A 23,474-nucleotide genomic window follows, 5' to 3' on the forward strand; every position below is an offset into this window, starting at 1 on the left:
TGCATCTTCGCACTTTCGCTCCTTCGCCGACGCAACTTCGCACTCTCGCACCTCGACCTAAAGGCGAAAGCGCGAAGGTTGAAGTGGCCCCATCGGAACACCATACTTCTTCGCCTCCACAACTTCTCACTTTCGCCTTCGCATCTTCGCTCTTCAGCGTCGCATCTTAGCACTTTCGCTCCTTCGCCATCGCACCTTTGCACTTTCGCCTTCGCATCTTCGCGCTTTCGCCCTAAATGCGAAAGTGTGAAGGTCCTAGTGGTCCCATCGGAACACCATAAATAACTTTTGACTAAAATCGTGACCATGTCCCTTTGAGATAAAGCATGGTCATTGACAATACCAAGCCGAGGTATAAAATATTAAATCATAGTCCTGAATGACATGTATAAAATCGTGACCATGCCCCTTTAAAATAAAGCACCGTGATTGACAATATCAAGCCGAGGTATAAAATATTAAACCATAGGAATGACATGCACAAATCTCCTCCCCCCCCCCCTTTTTTTTGGGGGGGGGGGGGGGGTTAAAATATTTATCACTGAAAATATATTGATATTTATCTTTGTAAAAATAGATTACATGAACCATACAACAGTGAAGCGTTAATATTTGATAAAGTTTATGAAAAATGATCGTACCTTCATGACTGCACATGCATCAACTCTTTGAATTTTTATGCATCATGATCTGAACACGACTATAAAAAAATTCTCTGGGGAATTCTTCACTTAGGAACTGCGTTATCCGATGAGGGCAGCGAGAGAGAGAGAGAGAGAGAGAGAGAGAGAGAGAGAGAGAGAGAGAGAGAGAGAGAGAGAGAATGAGAGTTAGTTTTGTATGTAGTTTTCGAAATTACTCTATGAACGGTATAATATTTATCTATTTAAAAACAATAATACGCTCTCTTTTGTGCTAACACAATGTTTAAATGTTCTATGCATAATTCTACAAGTTTTCTGTGAACAAATGTATAGATCTTAGCATTATTTTCTTTTTCATAATCATGCGCAGATCCAGAATTTTTCCCCGGGGTAGGTTCCGAGGTTATTTTCAAAGTGATTTAATAGATTTGAATTTCCGGGGTGGGGCGGGGTATCTATTCTAGAAAGAAAAAAAAAGCATGAAATTGTTACAATAACAACAGAAATTAATATGGAAAAGATATTATAAACATATGGCAATGATTAGTATTTTGAGCCGGGAAGTAAATGACACTGCTCATTCCAACCAAGCTGCAGGTCGTCCATCCGAATTTTTTCAGACCGGGAGCTACAGACCTGCAGCTAATTCCAACCCTGATCTTGTACGTGATATTTCAGATAAAAGGAAATACATGTATCTATAAAAAGTGAACTTAATATTAAAACTCGGATGGTCCATCCGAATTTTTTTTAGACCGGGAGCTACCTACCTGCAGTTAAAAAAAAGTGTATGGTATGGTAAATGTAGTTCTTATTACCGGTAATTTTATAAACGAACGTTTCTGTGATATAAATTCAATTCAATTCAATGGTTTTTTGGCATCACTATGTTGGCATACAGTCAAAATGAAAAAAAGAAAATAATAACATAAAGGCTACAGCATGCAAGACAGTTTTATACAATACTTCTTAGTCCCTGGAACTGTTTTCTCTGCATAAAACATTTATCCAAGTGGATACATACGTTTTGTAGTATTATAATCACATGGATTAACAATTTTTATGGAATCAATACCACAGTACAATTTATCATTGAAAATATCAAAATAATGAAATCGAAGATTGTCATATACAGAACAGTAAAGTACAAAATGTTTTTCATTTTCGACTAATAATTTACAAGCACAGCATAAACGTTTTTCCTTTGGGATAATTGGTTTACAATATCTACCTGTTCCAATGAATGGTGAATGTGCACTTATTCTTAATCTTGTTAGCTGGGATCTTTCATGCTTTTTCAAGGAAAACTTAAGTAATCTTACAACTTGTACTCGTTAGTATTTAATATTTTACTGTAAAAATGAAGTTTTCCCGAGTTAGAGGCATCTTCGCTAGCCAAGGGTTTTCGGTCCACTTTGCTCGTTTATTGGAAGCAAAGTGGACCGGAAACCCTTGGCTAGCGAAGGTGAGTTCTTAAACCTCAAATCCTTATGGAAAATATCTAAAGATGTTAAATTTAGTTTTTGTTTGAGATTTAAAATCTTGTTTTGCCATGAACAGTGATGAAGTATAACTCTTTTTCGAAGCTAACTCCTTGTCTTCTTTAAAAGCTGGTGCTAAAGTGCATTATTATATGTGTTATTTGATTCCATATTTCTTAGTCTGATAGAGTATTTAAACATGTTTTCATAACAAAAATAGTAAAGTCGATAAGAGCCTAGTTCAGCATCGACTGCTAAATTTGATGCTTTTATAAATATATATGATATGTACATGTGCTCAGTAATGTTTCTGTAATAAAACTTAACCCTGTAGAATAATTATTAGTATATTAAGTATCATTATTATAGCTACACTATGGGTAAACATTATCACAGTAAAAACAAGCCATGGGATAGGCGTCGAAACCGGGTGTGTGTGTGTGTGTGTGTGGTGGTGGGGGGAGGGGGGGGGTAAAGCCAACCCTCCCCCCTTTTTTTTGCAAAAATATACATCGCCATAACCCAAATCCATTCTTTTCTTTCTTTTTGCTTTTCAAAGATTTCTGATAAGTCTAGCCCACCCACCCCCTAACACACTTTCAATTCCTTCCGACGCCACTGCAAGCATGGCATGTGCTATGGGTTTGTTTCATGACATTCATGCGCAGACTCGCTAAAATTCTGAGTTGTCGTTCCTGAAGTTCGTCTCTTGGGTAAACAAACTGGGAGACATACTCTTATTTTACAATGCATTGTCAACCTTCTTAGACGAAAATGTCAGGTAATGTTTTACTGAAGAACGGATAAAGTAATTAATCAAATCAATTAAATCTTAAATATATTGAAACCTACATTGTGCATGGCCCGAATTTCTTCACACCAAAGATATTGAAGTTCCTGCGCGCTTTGACAGGAGCCCTATAAAAATAGTAGCATATCAACTGTGCAGTCTCGGAACATAGTACTGAGTTTTCCCAATGTCTAATACATTATTGCTGTGATTTGCAAAAGTTTTCTTGGGGTGTGGCGGGGATGCAAATATTTGGGGATGATGGTGGGGGTGTATAAATATTTACAAATTTCATACTTGTCTGTTCTGGGTTCTAAATTAAAAATAAATGTTACTTCAAATAAGTATTATTAGCGAAGGCCTATTAACAAATAAGACCTTCCCCACAAGTCCATGCTATATAACAATGTCTGTGGCATAATTGCTTTAAAGACAAATATTTACATCTATCTAGTATTATTCCCTCTATTTCTTACAGAAACTTATAGTTACATGTAATTCATAGCTCTACTGGCATGCGACCAGTTCTCGCCGAGTACCATTTCTCGGCAGTACATTGTGACGTCATTTTTCGTCTATAATTTTATGTGTTGATAAAATGACGTCACATTGTACTGGCGAGAAATGGTACTCGGCGAGAACTGGTTGCATGCCAGTATAGAAACAGCCGGACTGCAATTTACACACCTATTTATTGATTGGTCAAAATCTACAGCAGCTGAAACTGACAGGACTGAAATTGACACACCCTGTTACGGATTGGTCGAAACCTACAGCAATCTAAGAAAAAATCACAGACGGCACGAAATAATCATGATGATGTCAGCCTCGAAGTCTCACAGGAGACAATTTGGCTGCATGTTTCTTTAACAGTAATTGAGTGAATTTTACTTACTTTTCATAATCAATTTATTAGAGAGATGTTAATAGATTCATGCGGGTAATGAAGGTAGCGATCATTGCAGAAAAAATTTACATAGCCCGCTATTAACGCGGGTTATGTATTTTTTCTGCAATGTCGCTACCTTCATATCCTGAATGAATCACCAAAGAAAGCATTTTATTGTTTAAATATTTACATTTTTAAATGTCTTTGTGATAACACTATGAATCAATTTTGTAATGTACAGTCCAACAAATTCAAATGACTTGTTGTTGGGATGCAAGCGGGGTTTGCATACTTAATATTTTCATTTTAATCGTACAACTGCTGAAAATTATATTGAGGAATCAATCTGAATATCATGAGGTGACTATTTCGGTCGGAGTCTGATCAAATCTATCATAAAGCTCTTTGGGCTTTATTGGTTTTGATCACACCCTACCAAAATTATTACCTCATATAATACTCAAAGAATGCTTCTTTAATTATATAGCTTATAGAAAGTGTAATATTGTTAAGGATTACTCAATTAAATGGTTAACTGCCGAAAGCTGCAAATATTGGATAGTATCTGCTCAGAAAAGTAAGCAAGAAATCGATTACTAAAAATCATTTGATTTGACAACAATAAAATAATGGGGTTCTTTTGCAAATTGCATGCAACATACAGACAGTATAATATAGTTGACTCATGCTGTATTTATGTTTGTAGAAATCTAAATTATAAAATGAACCAGTATGCCTAAGAAAGGTAAATGATGCACGAAAAAATTGATTCTCTTTGTGATTCCACTTTGGAATTTTCTCTTTTATGAAGTTTTATGAAATTCAATTGTTTTACAAGTGCACACAAAATTTTTATAAAACAATATGCATCTGTGATGGAGGGACAAAATTGATTGCCTGTGTGTCAGATAGCTCAATTAATATCTATAGAAACCAGGGACCAGACTTAAAATTTTACCCAAGCAAACCCTAGTTTGATATACCATATTCTTTTTCCCTTCTTATAACATGAAAGCTGTACCATTCCCCAAGAAGTAAAAAATAAGAAGAATCCCACAGGTGCCATTCCGAAGAATGAAGATCATTTTTTTCCATGTCATTTTTATTCTGTCTCTGCAGCCTTCTGGTTGGTGGTACTGTTCTTCCATGCTCAAACCAGTTAAACATGTATTTACTGGTACATGTATTATGAATGATGTCTCATCCCATTTTGCGTGTGAGAATAGATCAGGCTGAACCTTGTTGTCACAAAGGATGGTATGAACTACTGCACCCAGTAAATTATCAAAAAAAAATTTTTTTTTTGACATTTTTCTCTTTATTTTGCATGTACTTAATCTTGATATATGTAATCTTATAGAATCCCTCTCTTTAATCAAAAGGAAACAATCACTTGAGAGATTTAAATCATTATTGGTGGTAGGGGTACACTGTTTACATTAAATTTCCGTAGACTTTTAGCTCTGCTCGCCTTCACATCTGAAAGCTGTGATTTAAAATACACGAGCCCATTTAGGTACATTTATCTTCTTCAGCTGGTCAATGTATTTGGTATTTGGGGGGTGGCTGCGGTTTGGGGGGGGGGGGGGTGGGGGTGGGGGCTGCAAAGGGGTACGCCTATTGTACGAAAACTCCTCCAACAGTTTTCAAAATAGGAAGTATTTGTTTTGCAGATCAATTGCATATACAATGTATTTTAGAGCTGTGCATATTACTTGGATTATGATTTTTGATAATTTTTTTAGAAAAATACCAGTTGTTGAACTTAGTCATTTTTTTTGCACAATTTTGCATATAGGGTATCCCTATTGTAAGGGTAACTCTTCATTCAGATTAAAGATGGAAAGTTTTTGTTCTGCATATGAATTGTACATACATCAGAGATGTGTATATGACTTGGATTTTGATTTTAATCATTTTAGCCCAAAAAACCAGCTGTTGAACTTGGTCATTTTTTTGCAAATTATTGCATATATGGTGCCCCATTTCTCTAGGTAGTGTTTTTCAATTCAGACAAAATTATATATTATGGATACTGTTCTATCAAAAGCATGGTAGATTTTCTATGAATCATTTTATAAAAAGGGAGGCCATTTTCATCTGTTAAAGGATATCCTCCTTTATCAAATCAGTCCATTTTTGTGTAAACTTAAGCTTGAGTGTGAAAATTGGTCTCAATGAACTGGTTTGTAGTGTAAAAAATTGTTCATTAGTAGGGTCCCGCTGTGCGGGCGCATTATAGTGATCAGTCTGTCTGTCCATCTGTCCATCCTAGAATGCTTGTCCGGAGCATATCTTCTCTCGTCTTGGCCCAATCTGGCTCATACTTCACCCACAGAGAGCCTTTAGATAAAGGGTGTGCAGTGGCCTTAAACTTTGTTTTTAGGTCCAAGGTTAAGGTCACAGCAGAATTATGAACAAAATCCTTGTCCAGAGCTTAACTGCTCTCCCCTTGGTCCAATTTAGCTCATACTTCACTCACAGTGTGTTTATGGTCAAACAGTGTGCAGTGACCTTGAATGAAGTTTGTATGTCAAGGGTCAAGGTCATATCAGACAATGCAAAAATATTTGCATATGTGCTTTCCACTTAGCTCTTTTTGGTTCATCATATTTCACATAAACAGAGCTTATGAATAACAGGTGTGTAGTGACCTTGAACCAATTTTAATAGTCAGATGTGAAGGTCATAGCAGAATTATATGAAAAATCCTTGTTCAGAGCATATCTTCTCTTCATTTGCTCCAATCTGGCTCATACATCACCCACCTGATGCTTTTGATCAAAGGGTATGCAGTGATTTTGAATGATGTTTGTAGATCAAGTGTCAAGGTCATATCACATTAAACAAAAATCCTCTTTTTAAGAGCATATATATACATGTACTCTCCATGTAGCCATTTTTGGCTCATACTTTACTTAAACACAGCTTTTTGGTTAATGGCGTGCAGTGACCTTGAACAGTCAATGTGAAGGTCAAAGCAGATCTCTTTATAATTAGATTTAGATCATGGGTTATTTCCCATTTGGTTAATATGTTCAGATTGAACAAAATTGCCTTAATGTTAAGGGTAATGAGAATGAATTTAAAGTTCTATGCAACTGGAAATTAAAAAAAAAAACAACAGGTCAAGGTCAAAGCAAAATTCCCTGAATTTTTTTTTATCCTATTGTCCACTATATAATTGGGGCCCTTTGAGATGGTCACCATCTCAATGTTGTCTAGTTGTCACAGGTTTAGAGTACGTACAGTATTACAATACTTAAAAGTTATGGTATTACAGTACCGGTTTTTACTTTATGTAACTTTGTTGCCAATTACAAGAGCACAACATATATTATTTTCAGTGTTAGGGTTGATATACCGATACTATAGTGGGTTTATCACTTATATTTGTTTAATATTTATTGATTCATTTGATTGTTAAGTTGTTTCATGACATGATATGTTTTTCGAAGTAAGATATGTGACAATATTATATGCTATTTGAAGAACCATTGTCCACAAATTTATGTGTTCTTAAAACCTGGAATTTTACTCAATTTACCCAAATTGATTCCCATGGATGTTAAAGATCCTTCAGTAATTGTACTTTTTGTTTGTTATATTTCACAAATCATATTAAACTCACTGTCCATAGTAAATCATACCCTTGCCCCTAATAGTGAGAGAAAAAGGTGCATACTGTTTTTTATAAGCAAGGGTTCATGCACAAATATTATCTCTTCTTTTCGTTTGCACAAATTTTTAAAATTTACTCGCATCTTACTGTGTTAGCTCTCAGATCGCCTTGTAATAGTGGACATGGACTCATGGACTTCATTCAAAAAGCTTTTAACAATATTCTTTGTTGATCCACTTATGGGTAATCTGTCTTTAATTAAATGTCCATTGCCAGAAAATTGAACATGAGTGTTCTTCAATATTTCATTGGGAAAGGTTTTCAATAACAGAAAGAAGTATGAAAAAATTAATTACTTTTTCCTTTTTTTTTGAGATCATAATGTTGATGCTTGCATGTACATTCAAATTTAAAATATGCATCTAGACATATTTTTAAATTGAATGTAATGCTCTCATTTATTTTAGAAGTTAAGTTGGCTGTTTGGATGGATTATGAGCTGTTCGTCAAACAAGAACTATGGGAAAGAGACCAGTTATAGACAGCCTGTTTTTTGTGTTGGGGGGGGGGGGGGGGAGGGGGGGTTAATGTTTGTAGACCAAAATAATCATAAAATGTGTATTAATTTAAATCAATTTCAAATCAGATTATCAAATTATTCAAAATAAAATATCTACCGGGTAATGATACTTTTCAAAAAATGTGGTTTGTTCAAGTCAAATGGTGTATTGTAATCCTCTGACTCTCCAAAACCTGATTTCATGGAAAAATTTTCAAACTTTTGGGGCTGCAACTTATGATAGTATTGTGGCAGCAAGTTTATAAAGTCAAATTTCTAATTTATCCTAAGGGTCAACAGAGAGGGGACAACAACTGCCATTTAGAAAAATTTAAAGCATGCAAAATGTGATTGCAACATTTAGAATAAGACATTTGTGATAATATGAATATACTTTTAAAAAAATGATTTTTAGAAATAAGGTACCTTATCAGAAGAATAAAAGCAATATTTTGTACTGTGTTTTGATGGACACTGTACAGTTTTTCTTCCAAATTTCAGTGTTTGTACAGTTTGGGGGTCTTCAATTTTCACATGTATAATGTATTGAATTAAGAAATGAAGATAATCATTTTTCTATTGATCGACGTATCAAAGAAATAATTGACCGGAAAACTTCATTAATGCGCATTTTCTTTGATACATCGTTCAATAGAAAAATTATTGTCCTCATTTCTTATCATTTTATAAAATATTTTCAAATCATAAAATGTGAAGTGTAATTGATCAAAAATGTACCGTAATTAATGTAAATAAAGCGACGCGTGTGAAAATAAAACAACAAAGCAACAATCTTCAAAATGGATGCGCCTTCAGCTGATGCAGAGCTATTGAGCTGAATTTAATGGATTAAACACAAATAGTGAGTTAAAATCTGAACCGGCTGAATTGAAAACGAAAGGAAAATACATGCAATAGCTTGTGATGTTATTCAATTTGCAGAAAGATTCATTAAAACTGATTTTCATGTGAGATCGCTGGAATAAGCAACTTGGCATTATCATGCAAGGAGAGGCGATCATGAACGAAATAGTTGATAGGTCGACAAAGAATAGTATGTATAAGCAACTTTTGAAAACATTTTGGTAACTAGATAGCCAGTGATGTACTTAAATGGTATATCTACCGCTTAAAATGTGCCGAGGGAGTTGATGCTCGATCTACTCATAGCTTTGCTTTACGATGCTTATTCTGATGACTGATCATGTACGTGTGTAAATTTAAAACTCATCGTTACCAAATTTGAACAGCGGTGTTACCGTGAAAGTGTATAGGTTTATATGTTCGTTTTAATTATTCGTGGAAAAGGAACAGCCAGCCTCGCAGTAAATGTTGATTGATCAAGCTGACAAAATCGTGAGAAGACACTTAATTTTCTATTTAGTGAATTAAATAATGTGTATTGTTTATATTTGAAGATTAATTTGTTATATATATAAAGTTGTATTTTGTTTGCTGACAATTTAACAGACACAACTTTACACTTGTTGACAGCTAGTGTTTATTTTGGAAATTCACGTTCTATAAATAGTGTTAAATAAAAACAAATGAGAAAAGTAGATCCGGCCAAAATTTTATTGATGCAGGTATCAAAGAAATTTTTCGACCAATCAGAAGCACCGATATCTCATCAAACGAATAAATATTAAATAATTATGGTATCATAAATAAACAAGCTAGATAGCATTTTAGGTCAGACATGGGCATTGTTGCCTATGCAAGCGATGTGGCTCTGATGGGCCTCTTGCTATTTATGATACAAGTTCAGGTGAAAAAATTATAATCAAAACAAAATAAGACATTTGATCCTTCCACATTGGCTATGCTGGCTGGCTTTGTTAATAATTAATTAACTGAAACACCTTGCACTTCTCTTTTTACTGACTAGCAAATATCTATGCATTTTTTAAACTTAACAACATTGATGTTGATTCACATCGATATATAAATGACTAGAAATGATGAATATTTCATTAGCAGAAATGAAGAATAGTTTTGAACTATTGGGTTGTTTCTGTGATCAAGACTGTGCAACGATTTCTGCATTCATCATTGATGAATTCTGTTTTGAATTTACTCTAGCTGTTAAGTGCTAAATTTTTTCTCCACATTATTAATTTAAAAACTAGTATTTAATTTCTTCTGTAGGAAGACTGAACAAAATGATGGAGAGGCAGTCCTCTTTTGGAGTGGTAAGGGACAGTCTCTTGCTTTTAACTTGAATATGCATGTATTAATATTGCTAAAACAAAATTCCAAATAACTTGACAGAAATGTACTCCTTTACCAATGCCCTCGGGTAAATATACTGGGAATAATTTTTTTTAATGATGATACATCACAATCACATTATCAGCAAAAACATTAATTAAGAGCTGTATTAATTTTTATAACATCCCTACCAATTTTTTTAATCCAATATTTTCATTGTAAAAAGATATGATTATAAACTGTCGGGCTGAGATGTACGTCTTCAAGATTTACAGTAATTAAGGAAAGGAGACAGATTTTTATATCATATACTACTGATATTTGATTTCCTTAAGCTTGATGTTTAAAATTTATTTCCTTGAGTAGCTGACACCCTGTCTGACATGACTTTGTTGTATTTTTATAGCTAGCACATGCACTGTTGTTAATTTTTTGATTTTGATTTTCATTAATAAAGTAAAATTAAAAGACTTAATACCTTTATTTATAGGTTCCCAGTTCCAAATCTTTGGTATCAAAGTCCAGTGTGAACCAAAAAGGAAAATCTAAATCGTATGTTACATATTAAAACCATAATCAAGAAAATTAATTTGAAAATGAATTAAATCATATGCATGTACATAGCAGGGCATAAATATGGTATATGCCAAATTCACAAAAGTGATCGAGCTGCACATAGTTTCATAATTGATAAACTAGTTTTATCAATTGTTAACTATAGTTTACAAACAGTAAACTATACATTGTCCATTGTTACTGTATTTATGCATTGTAAACATTTTTTTTTTAAGACTCCACATTATCTCAGCAAGAGAAAATGAAACCAGTAAAAGTAAGTTAAAGGTTTAGTAATTATGTTGTCAACTTTATTTAAAATATTACTTTCCTGATGTAACACGCTTAAAAAACCAAACACAATTGCAGGTACAAAATTATTTTTCCAGAGGAGTTTGGGGGAGTCCACTTTTACCCTTACCAAAAGCTAAAGTCTTAAACCAGTAGGAGTCTCTTTTTCATATAAAATTGGGTTTATCCAATATTTTTTTCTGAAAGCCCTTTTATGGAATCAGCTAATCCCCAGAAAGTGGGTCCTGAACCAACTTTCTTCAGATTTAGAAATGTTGACAATGTCTAAATTATTATTATTTTTTTTTTTTTTATTGAAAATGCACTTTATACTTATATAATTTGAAAACTAAATGATACAGGACACAGTACAGTAAGTAGTTAACAAAATCTTTATTAATTTTTTTATAAACATGGTTTGCCATCTTCTTCTCTGATTTTGTCTATATTGATAGATGATTTGTAAAATTGGTCTTCCATTTCTTAATTTAGGAGATCCTGGTTTAAGTAAGCAAGATGAAAACTACAGCAAGGAAATTTTGGCCAAATTTGACAAACTGCTGGCTGGAAATACAGACAACCTTCCCCATCTGCCCAGGTCTGTGGTTAGGATATTCATCAGCTCCACTTTCTCTGGTAAGAACTAATAAAAAGGATTAAAGATTAACAACTTGAATTTTGTTAAGCTGCTTTTTAAATAATCAAAAGTTCCACTTAATTTTATGAAAGACAATTAAATTTAGGGTACATGAAATATACCACAAACCAATTCTTACTGGTGACAAATTTACATCTATTTTGTGATCAAACCTTGACAAAACAATTACTGGTAATTTTTTACAACTAAACCTATGTTAATATGTGTAATCTTAAACAATCCATAAGAGACATTAACTGACTTGTTCAAAGTAAGAAGTTTTTGCAATGCACACCACATCTTTTAAGGTAGTCCTATACTCGGCACTAAATGGGCTCAATCATTAAAAGCTTAGCTTTAAATGATAGATATACATTCAAGCAATACATATACAAAAGAAAATATGTATGTTTACATGCTAGTTTGTTTGTTATCACCTTTCAGATGGGTGTACCCCCTTGCAAAAATTATTGACAATGATGAAATTTGCCAGACGTCCGTTTTTCCTAAAAATAATCACCAATTTGGGGGAAATTAGAACTGGGCATACAAAATAGAGTATAAACATTTATTTAAGCCATATCTCATCAATAATTTTGCGCAAATTGTTGTAAGTAAGTACGCTTTATGGACCTGATATATCAAAATAGAATACAAAAAAAATGCGATGCATGTATCGTGTTTGGTCATTTTTTACTATTTTATGGACTCAAACTTAAATTCATGGTGTTTATTCTAAAAAATGACTTCTTAGAAAAAAGATTTGGTAAAATAAATCATATGTTGACGGATTACTTTTCACGCTTTAAGCTCTAAACCAAGTAGACCCTGATGAAAAAATCCGTAAAAATAACATTTTGCTACAGTTATCTGCTTAGATCTGTCAACAATGTTAGATATCATTTAAACATTAATTAATTGACGACTGATTAAATTCATAAAAGCTTCTGTCTCTAAATTTGAACCGGTTTTAGTAAAAGAAAAAGAAAAATTCGGGGGGGGGGGGGGGGGGGGGGGGGAGGGGATCAAAACAAAGAAGATAAAAGCATAACTGAGATCCTGGTTAATCAGAAACTTCGTTTTTTTCTTTTACTTTAACAGAATCGAGTTTCTCAACATTTATCATTTCTATCTCTCATAGAATACATATATTACCGTTCTAATTGCTTATTTTTGCCATTGTTTACAACAGCAATGTAGAGCAAAATCAATACCGGGTATCTAAAACGTTATGTAAAAGTTGAACCAAAATCCGTATTATGACGTAATGCGATACTCGGACTACTTTAACATCTCACTAAATTTCCTTTTAAGCTTAATGTCTTTTTAAATGCCAATATTTCGAATCTCTTCATTTTTTCTCCAGGATGGAACAAATACATGTCAGTCCATTTTTAAAAAAAAGATAATATGAAGAATCATTAGAGATAATTGAAATCTTTGTAATTAAAAAAAAAATGTCTGCAGGTGTATTTTAGATTGTATAAAGTTCAAAATGTTTTGATTGGTACTTTAAAAATTGTACTGCCTAATTCTTTGAATAATCATCTGTCTTTAGAATAGAGATGTATTATCTTAATATTTTGCTTAAAAACTTATTTTAAAATTCTAAAAATTGCACTCTGGACAGATTTTTAAAGATTTTAATGCAAGGTTTAAAATGCGACTACAGGGAGATAACTCCCATATAATTAAAATGTGCTTCTTTTTATCCTATTTCAAAATAATTCTTTTGAGATTAATGGAAACTTTAACATTTTTTAAATATAAATAACTCTGAAAATTTGCCACATATAATGTTCATATTTAAAATGTGATGAAATTGTTAATAATTACATCTTCATCAAAATGGCACTTTGACTTTAAATAGTTGAAAAATTGGTCATGCAAGCAAAATCAATTTATGATTAGAAAGACTTTTGCATATTAAAAAAAATAATATGTAACTTTATTGCAATTTCAAAAAGAACAAAAATTATTGTAAGCCACAAATCTTACTTATGTTTGTAAGGAAGTTTCACATTTGATATACAAGGTTTATATGTGACCTTGTGTTTCTCACAAACATTAAGGTTTTTTAACTGTAAATCTATAGTTTACAAACCATAAACTGAAGTTAATGATTTGTTAACTATTTGTATAACCATGGAATAACTATAGATTTTGCAGATAAATATAGAATTATAGATTCACATCTGAAATTATAATTTACATTCGTTAACTATATCGATAGTTATGAGTTGTTCACCATAGTTTCATAAATCATGAAACCATATTTATTAGATAAACTGTTTTTCAATTTCAATTGTTCAGTGTTAATTATAGTTTACACTTCTGAATGATTTACAGATGTGAAATATTGATTAACATTGTTAATTTCAGTTTACAGTAAACTACAGTTTACAACTTATAAACCTAGTTTATTGACAGTGAAACTATGTTTAACTCTTAAATTTGACTGTTCCAAGATAGCAAAGACATTGCACTGTAATTTTCAGATATGAGAGCGGAAAGAAATATCCTGTCACGTGAAGTTTTCCCCAAGCTGAAGGAGCTTTGTTTGTCAAAGGATCTAGATTTTCAGGTGGTGGATATGAGGTGGGGTGTAACAGAGGACTCCCAGAATGACCATAGTGTGGAGAGGATATGTCTACAGGAAGTGGAGAACTGCCAACAGATGTCACTTGGACCAAACTTTGTGGTACGAAGCTTAACTATTTCAGTATCTCATTGTCATATAACTCTGTAAAAATGTTTTAAAGATAAACTATTTCAGTATCTCATTGTCATATAACTCTGTAAAAGTGTTTTAAAGATAACAATGCTACAAATTAAATGTTCTAATCGTTTAACTATTAACTAAAATTTTTAACAATTTGAACTTTCAAGTTTAAATAACAATGTAATCCCTTGGGTTAGAAAAAGGCCACTTTCTCTGGAGTGGGGTTGAATTTTAGTTTAAAACTAAAGCAAGTAAGCTACCTATATCATTTTTGTTCAGGTAAGCCATGTGGTCTACGTGCCTCTCGTTTTGTTAAAGCATTTGGTAGGTGGTTCCAGGTTGTGATTTTATTTGATAAATACATTTGTTAATTCTTTGAAAACGTTTTATATTTACTAGGCTATTATTGGTGATAGATATGGTTTTCGCCCTGTACCAATAGAAATCAGTGAGAAGGTGTTTGAGACCCTGAAAGAATTTGCGCAGCGAATCACCACGAAACCCCATGCAATCAAACTTATGGAGACTTGGTACAAGTTGGATGAGAATTGTCTTCCTTCAAAGTATATTCTTCAGGTAAAACAAACATTTCATAACAAAAAAATCTTTTTACCATACCATAAACAATTAAATTAAGTTTGTCTGTACCAATTCATTTTCACAGAAATGGTTTACCGGTGTTTACTCTATGCATGTTCTGAATTATCATCAATTATCACTGTCTTGGACAATCTTAATGTTTTCATCATTTAACTAAGTTGCCTAAGAATTTTTGATACATGCCTTTTAATTTTTATCATCTTTTAAATTACAGTCAAACTTCGTTATCTCGAACTAGATGGGACTGTTTAAAAACTTCGAGATATCCAAGTATTCGAGATATCGAGAGTAATACTTAAAAAATAAGTGGTTGGGACTTACAAATCACTTCGAAATATCCATTGTATTCGAGATATCAGTGTTCGAGATATCGAAGTTCAACTGTATATTATTTAATATAATGCTTACGGGTTATTGATTTAAGCTGTTGTTTACTTATGCCAGTACTGTTTTTCAGCCAATCAGATCCCAGTTCTCATTCTTTGGAGACTACTCTCCTGGATGTGATGAACCAAGAGCAAAGCATACCCAGGAATGGGAGAACACATTTGCAGATTTACGAGACATTCTCAAAATGGCAGCATTGTTTGCTCATGGTGCAAAAAAGTTTACAGATGAACAACTTACTGAATTCAATATATCAGGTACCAACCTGTTTTTTTTTTTTAACAACTCATGATTATGAGTATATGATAAAGAAAAAGACTTCATATGGTTTTTGAACCAATTAGGATCTTTCGTATGTAACATAGAAATAAACTTCAAAATGATGATTTTGATTATATAGTTACAGAGATGGAGATAAAGAAAGGAATTTTGGAAGTAAAATGTCCAGACAAGTCTGTTGCAGTGTTTCATAGGGAAATTCAGGGGTTCACAAACTATGATGATAGAATGACAAAACGACATATTGATACCTCTGTAGAAAATGGAATGGTAATCTTTGATAATTCATCTATACTAATGAAAAAATATAATCATGAAGAGTGCTAGATATTGAAACCAACTTAAAAATTAACCATAAATATATAGGGATGGATAAAGAATTATGCAAGGACCAATACATATTGCTTGAACATATTTATATAATTTTAGGCAGTTCCTGATAAAGAAGTGAAATACTTACAAGGAAAACTGGAAGAAAAGTTGAAGCAAAAGGTTGACCAAAAGTACATTCATGAATACAGTATTAATTGGCTGCCAAACGGCATAGACCCAGCAGCTTCTGAAGACCATAAATCCTATCTGGATAAATTTTGTGAGGACTTTTACACAGATCTAAAAAACATGATAGAGGATGCAGATGATGATAGGGATCTGAGGCGCAAAGTTTTTACAAAGACAGGGTTTTATAGTGATTATTCAGAAATTCTGCATCATTTGCATTTCTGTGACTTAAAATGCAGAACATTTTGCGGACAGGAAAACATTTTAGATAGTGTTAAAGCCTATATTTTGGACACTTCAGCCAGAAAGCCATTTGTCATTTATGCTCCATCAGGTCATGGAAAGACTTCAGTTATGGCTATGATCATGCAGAGTCTGCCTGACTGGTTCAAGCAGAAGCCACATGTCAGAATTATCCGATTCTTAGGAACTTCCGCTCTTACCTTAAACATTTATGATGTGTTGCGCAGTGTGTGTGGACAAGTTGCTGATGTTGCAGATCTGATCATGGAACCAGTTGGGTACAGAAATATGAAAAATATTCAAGAATATATACCCAGGTTTTTTAGGAGGGTATCAACTTCCCTGAAGAAGCCTGTTGTTATTCTTCTAGATTCACTAGACCAGTTGTCATCTACACACAATGCCTATGATCTGCAGTGGTTACCAACCACACTGCCTCAAAATTTCAAACTTGTTGTGTCCACTCTTCCAAAAGAGCATGGAATTTTGGACAACCTGAAAGCGATGCTACCTGATGAGAACTGTTATGTAGAGATCCCAAGCCTTCCACGAGAAACTGGTGTTGCAATCATTAACAAATATTTGCTGAAACATAAAAGAAAAGTCACAGAATACCAAGAGAAGCTCTTGATGAGTGCCTTTAGCAGATGTCCTGGTCCATTGTTTTTGAAAATCATATTAGATGAAGCATTGAAATGGAGATCTTACACATTACGTCATGAGTTAGATTTGCAGCGAAATGTACAAGGAGCCATTAATAAACTCTTCGATAATTTGGAAATAAAATTTGGAAAGACCATAACTAGTCATGCTTTGGGTTACATCACCATAGCAAGAGATGGTATATCTGAGAATGAGTTGGAGGATGTTTTGTCCTGTGATGATGAAGCACTAGATGATGTGTATCGTTACCACAATCCACCAGTTGATGGCATTGTTCGAATACCCCCTGTCCTGGCAGCAAGGATTAGATTTGACATCAAAGACTACATTGTTGAAAGAATATCTCATGATAAGTATACCATGAATTGGTACCACAGACAATTCATTGAAACAGCTAGAAATAGATATGCTACTGGATCCCTCGGAGAAAAGCTTCACCGTAATCTTGTGGAGATTTTCATGTCAGAGAATGGAGTGAAAAGAGACATCACTCTCTCCAGAAGAAAGCTGACTGTCACTAATGCAGACAGACAAATTACCCCTCAGCCAGTCACATGTAAGAACAAGAGAATGTTAAGCTGTCTCCCATACCACATCATTCATGCTGGAAAAGCGCTGTCTGAGGAAGTTGCAAAAGAAAATTACTTTTGTAACTTCAAGTGCTTATGCAGTAAATTGTCAGCCTTTGGTGTTGAAACCATGGTAGATGAATTGTATGAGTATCTCGAGAACCAAGAGGATGAAGAAATCAAGAAGCTTAGAAATTTTGTGTCCTTAACAAAAGGAGACTTGTCCAGACCTAGTAGACTAGCTGCTAACATTCTAGCATTTATTAATGTTGATGCTGATGAACCCTTTTTGAAAATGCTTAAAGAGCAAGCTATCAATTGTTTAGAAAATCTTGACACTCCTGGATTGATTCCGCAATACCCTGGCTTGGCTCCCAGGAAAGATCTCACTTCATCCCTCATTCATTCCTACAATGGAATAGCTGAAATAGTATGTAACTGTGCAGACTCTGTTTTGGTCAAAACTTCTCAAAAAGGAAATGAGGAAAATGAGTTTCCATATGAACTCTTCCTTACTGGCACCCAAGACCTCCAGCAAGTAAGCATTCCAGATATCAAAGAGAGAGAGCATTATCCACTCATGGATAAAGCTGGTAAAAATGTCATCTACACTTCAGTTGATTCCATTACACTTCTTCATCTAGTAACTGGGAATAGAGTCACCAAAATGTTCAAAGACATTACTGATGATCCATCTAAAAACCAGATGGTGTGCAAGGAATTAAGCACTGACACTAGTCATTTAGCAGTTTTAATGGATGATGGAGATATAGTTTTACTGAATACGGACAGTTTAATGCAGGTAGACAGATGGAGTTTAAAAGACGAGGTGGAAGATGTAATGGGAGTTCTTTGCACAAAGAGTGACAATCTTCAGGTTCTTGTGTCAGTCAATACTGAGACTGGTGGAGCTCCAAGAAGTGAACTCCAACTGTATAAACCTGGGGATTTGGAACCAAAACGATTTCTGTTCAATTACCCATTGAGCAAAGGTCTAAAGGGACTATCATTCAAGGAATCGTTCTTTACTGCTGTGGCAGTGGATGGAGGTTCAACCAAAATGTTGACTGTTGACATCAATCAAGCAGAGGAAATGGCCCCAATCACACTAGAAGATTCAATAAAGCATATAGTCTTCTCAAAATCTAAGCCAATTGCATGTGCATTGACCAGTTCTGAAAAAGTTGTTGTTTTGAATTTACAGAAAAGTGAGGTTTTGTTTGACGTGTCACCAGACAAACCAGTTTCTTACTTTGGAATCAGCGGAACATACAACTGTTTATTGCTTGGGGATGAGGTAGGAAGTATCCATCTTTACAATGCAAAGACAGGACTCTTCTCCGGGGGCTTTCCTGCCCATTCAGGACCAGTGGAGAAAATGCAAGTATTGGATGATTATTTGGTTTCTCATGGACAGAATGAAATGAAGGTTTGGTCTCTTACAGAAATCCTTGCAGATTTTAGAGATGCACAAAAGAAAAATTTGGGGACAGCTTTCCAAGGTCTTTTAGCATTAAAAACAGCCACCTGTTGTGATCTACATCCAAATAGCTTAGAATTGGTTACAGCATCTAAAGATCAAATGTTAAAAGTTTGGTTGGTGAATGGAGCAAAGTTTTTGAGAGAGTTTGATATTGGAATGGAAGCAAAAAAGATGGTTGTCTGTCCAGATGATAAGTGTTGTCTTGTGGACACTAAGGGAGAGTTAAAAGTGATGTATCTGCTCTCTGGCATAGATGTAGAAATGGATTTACCAAGCCATGTACTAGACTTTGTAATTGGAAAAGATGGTGTTACTCTTTACACCATTGGATTGAAACAAAAAATGTTGATGGTCAGTGTATTGGATATAAAACAGGGGAAAACAAAAAAAACTTTTCCCTTGAAGGGATCCTTAAAATTCGAAACTCTGGATTTGTGTTTGAGTGCTAGTGAAAGGTATCTATGTATCAGATGCAAAATTCTTCCAGCAGAATACAAAGAAATTGAGGCTTCATGGAAGAAGAAAGGTTCCTTCCTTGCCCAAGTTCATCCATATAAGTTTGTAGCTGTGGACTTGCAGCAGGCTACTGGAGGGTTAATGCCATGTATGAGAGAGCTGAGTACTATCCCACACCTTGGTGAAGAAATCCGTGCATACAAGGGAAACATTATGTTGGCAACCACAAGAAGATGGGTTGTATTCTGGGATATACCCACAGGTAAGGAGTAGAAATGCTGAATTCTTAATACATGTATATATATAGACTTTATTTTTAAAAATTTATACTTATTAATCATTATTGTATTTTTGTAAGAAATATTTTCCATTTATTACCTTTTTTTGCATTATATGATAGGCAAATGTGATCAAAAAGTTTGCAAGAACAAGAATTATAGCATGATGTACAGACCATGCTGGTTTGATGAACCCGATGCTGTGAAGGGAACTAGTAAAGCTATGGAAATTAGTAAAAATGGCAGCTTGCTGGCTGTAGGATCAGAGGATGGCTACTTGTTCATATATCACACAGATTCGGGCTACCCGGCTGGACAGAAAGCTCCTGCAACCAAACACTCTGCCTCAGTTAGTTTTAATTAAGAATTTTGTATTGTGCATTAGATAGACAAAACAGTCATAAAGTATTTATATTATACAAGTATAAATGTTTACCAGTAAATCTCATTTACGAAGACTTGCACTTTGTTTCAAGTTTGCCCTTGGATCAGCCCATTTTTTATTTGACAACTGACATTAAAGGGGCATGAAATGAATTCGGAATATGTATTTATTATCTAAATTGTTTATTTTGTCTTCTCTTATGACAATTAGATGTATACTATGTTCCTTTTTTTAAGGTGATCAAAGTTGCCATATCTGGAAACACTAAGTGGGTGGTATCTGCTTGCCAGAACAATACGATCAAGCTGTGGGACACATCGTCAGGGAAGGAAGTCTTCACTTCGCGGGTAGATGCAGAGGTCCAGCACATGAAATTCACCCCTAACTCCAAATATGTGGTCATCCTCACAGGGACAAACCACACACGGGTACTGATATACAGAATCCATACAGGAAGCAGTTAAATATTACCATGCTTGCTTTGGAAAAGTCCTATAGTTTTTCCTTTGCAGTGCACATATTTTAAGTTTAAAAAAAAATTCAAAATGTATCTGTCTACCAGACTTTGTATCTTTACTTCAGTATTTAGATTAGTAATTGCATATATTGATATCTTGAAGATGTATGATTAGTCATAAATAATAATTTTGCAAGTTCATTATATATTGACCACCAAGCAGTATTTGCACTCAGGGCAAATTACAGGAATGCAATTTTTGACAGAAGTAATGTCTTTTGCCTCATGCTGAGCGTATTTTTATATTCCTGTACAAGCTTTCTGGGATATTTTTATGCTTTGTATTGAAGGAGTATTTTCCTTCTGTTTATCACTCCTGTCCTTCTGTCTCTATTTCTATTCATTTCAACATTTGAAACAAAGTTACAAATGAGTGAAGGATTCGACTGTGTCATTATTTTCTGATATTGGCCATTTTCTGTAAACTAAACAACTTTGACCTAGACTAACTGTATGCCCTAATTTTTTTATTCCCCGTTTTCAAGTTAACATTAAATTAAAACGTTTGCTATGATACAAATTATGTAGAAATAATTTCTTAAGTCGTTATCTTTTATTGTTTACAGAAACATATGCAAAGATACATGTTGTTTACATGTGGTACAATTAGACGGGGCTTTCATTTTTAATGGACATATTTCTATTTGTTGTATACTGTCAATATTTTCTGTAATTTTATTTATTTATTTATTTATTCATTGCAATACTAATATTGTTAGTGTTATTATTATATTAATAACTCAAAGTTCAAGATTTACACTATTGAACAAATTATAAAATACCAAGGTTCCTTTGAATAGAACTACTCATTTACCCGTTTGGTTATTCAGTTATCCTATTGCGACCATATGTGATTAACCAACAAATGTTACATGCATTGTATTATAGTACAAAATATTTTCCTATCATCGATTGCCCGAGACAATTTATGGCAAGGTGTTTGTGTCCATGCTCATATTACGGAGCATTGGGTGAAAAGACGCCAAAGAAAGATAAAAAAGTCTAGTGTTTTGAACAATACGTGTAACCATCAAGGATATGTGATTGGTGATCTATATAAGTAACAAAACCACCTGACGTTATAGATTTTTCTCATAATAAACGACTATGCTCCCTACGTATTATAAAAGTGTTTTATTAGATAGGGGGGTATACTTTTATTATGAGGAAATAGCTTGTGAAAACAGCTAACGACGACAAAAAACTTAAAAATAAGAATTATCTTCTGTAAAATTGTTTATTTGTATAATCCTAAACTAATGGTTGGTCGTTTACTAGATCTTTTGTATAAAGATGTATTGTTTGCAGGATTGAATCTATCTTACCAACACACCTCTTGACATGAATTTATTCACACATAATTAATTTAAATTAATTACTTGCGTTTTCAACTTCAGGTACATTTGCACATTGTGGATTGATCTGTTATTTTCTTTCTCTGTTTTAACAGTTTGTTATGTCTTGATTAAGTCAGGAGATTTTTCGGTTTTTTTTCTTATTAAATATATTTGTTTTCATATTATTTCGTGTTTTTTTTTTTTTTTATCTAATTATAAAATGACAATGCATTTGTACAGGTTTTGAAGAGCTTTGATTACTTTTTAATTTAAAGAACAGTTTATTTAGTGATCATATATATGCATACATTAAGAGAAGAACTGTAAAAGATTGAATAGTTTTTACGAGCCATTTTATTTAAATTCAATATATTTATTATAAAGCATATATTTTTAAACCAAAAAATGTTTTAAATATATTTAAAGGTATTCAATTTAATATATTTATTATAAAGAATATAATTTTAAACCATGAAAAGTTAAATTAAAAGGTATACTGTAAAATTATCATTTGGCAGAGTTCATTAAGGTATCAACGTACGTAGGGGTCAAAGGGAATAAGACACGATTTGAGTTTATAATTTAAATTTTTTCCTCTTTAGTATCTAGAACGGTTAATTTGGTCATTCCTGATGCGTCACCAAATTTCAAATATCATTAATCGAGTTACAAGCGAGCGTTCCAGATTATTTGTTTTGTAAGCAGATATTGATTCTTGTTTTGTTTACACATGTTGCAATGTGTTATAATGATAAAAGTACTATTCAAATGTTGTTTTTTCATGTTCAAAAAGTTATTTTGAACAAAATAGGCCACACCAATGTAATTTTTTGTTCGTCGGACATCCAATGAAAAAAGGTACGAGCGGATGAGCGATTAAATAATTATTATATTTTTTGTAAGCGAAATTTTTAGGCGGTGAATAAATAAATCTGAGCGGACAATTATATTTTTTCTACTTGTTTCTGAATTATAAATTAAAATTATATTAAATACGAAAAAAAGAGCAAAAATTGAACAGATAACAGCGCAAAATCGAACAGATAACAGCGCAAAATTTCCTGGATGCGGGAAACGAGTGTGCGGGGTCCGATGAACAAGAATTTATATTGGTGTGACCATAAAACTTTTTTATTTGCCTGTAGTCATTTTGTGTAAGATATGTTTATCTATTTCTTTACAATACATTATTTTGTAATCAAAAACATGACCTGACTCTAGCTCTGTTTACAAAACAAATAATTCCGATTTGAGAATCTACTTTGATTTCCAACACTCAATTTTTTATTAAGCATTACAAATGTTAAATTAGCAAATTTAGAGTTAAATCTTCTTTAGAATAAAACTGGAAAAATAAAACTTGAAAATATTCAGC

General features: G+C 33.3%; 1 protein-coding gene across 2 annotated transcripts; it reads left to right on the top strand.

Moving 5' to 3' along the window:
* The first annotated feature begins 2,804 nt into the window (after positions 1-2,804).
* LOC105329550 (NACHT domain- and WD repeat-containing protein 1) lies at positions 2,805-22,284 on the top strand. 2 transcript variants are annotated; one of them, XM_066065950.1, is made up of 13 exons: positions 2,843-2,906; positions 4,511-4,549; positions 10,134-10,177; positions 10,687-10,748; positions 10,988-11,028; positions 11,535-11,678; positions 14,178-14,380; positions 14,801-14,977; positions 15,459-15,645; positions 15,789-15,937; positions 16,097-19,844; positions 19,983-20,209; positions 20,482-22,284. In XM_066065950.1, the coding sequence occupies exons 2-13, from the start codon at positions 4,537-4,539 to the stop codon at positions 20,707-20,709; spliced, it is 5,223 nt and encodes a 1,740-aa protein (XP_065922022.1). In that variant the 5' UTR covers positions 2,843-2,906; positions 4,511-4,536; the 3' UTR covers positions 20,710-22,284. The 2 variants fall into 2 exon arrangements, with proteins under 2 accessions (XP_065922023.1, XP_065922022.1); XM_066065951.1 differs by lacking the exon at positions 4,511-4,549 and having other exon boundaries at positions 2,805-2,906.
* Positions 22,285-23,474: the final 1,190 nt, after the last annotated feature.

Source organism: Magallana gigas, chromosome 7, assembly GCF_963853765.1.
Source record: "Magallana gigas chromosome 7, xbMagGiga1.1, whole genome shotgun sequence".
Taxonomy (NCBI): Eukaryota; Metazoa; Mollusca; class Bivalvia; order Ostreida; family Ostreidae; genus Magallana; species Magallana gigas.

Excerpts from the sequence above, each read along its gene's own strand:
- LOC105329550 (XM_066065950.1), top strand. Across the intron at positions 10,749-10,987 it reads CAAAAAGGAAAATCTAAATC|ACTCCACATTATCTCAGCAA; the intron begins GTATGTTACATA and ends TTTTTTTTTAAG. Across the intron at positions 20,210-20,481 it reads CAACCAAACACTCTGCCTCA|GTGATCAAAGTTGCCATATC; the intron begins GTTAGTTTTAAT and ends CCTTTTTTTAAG.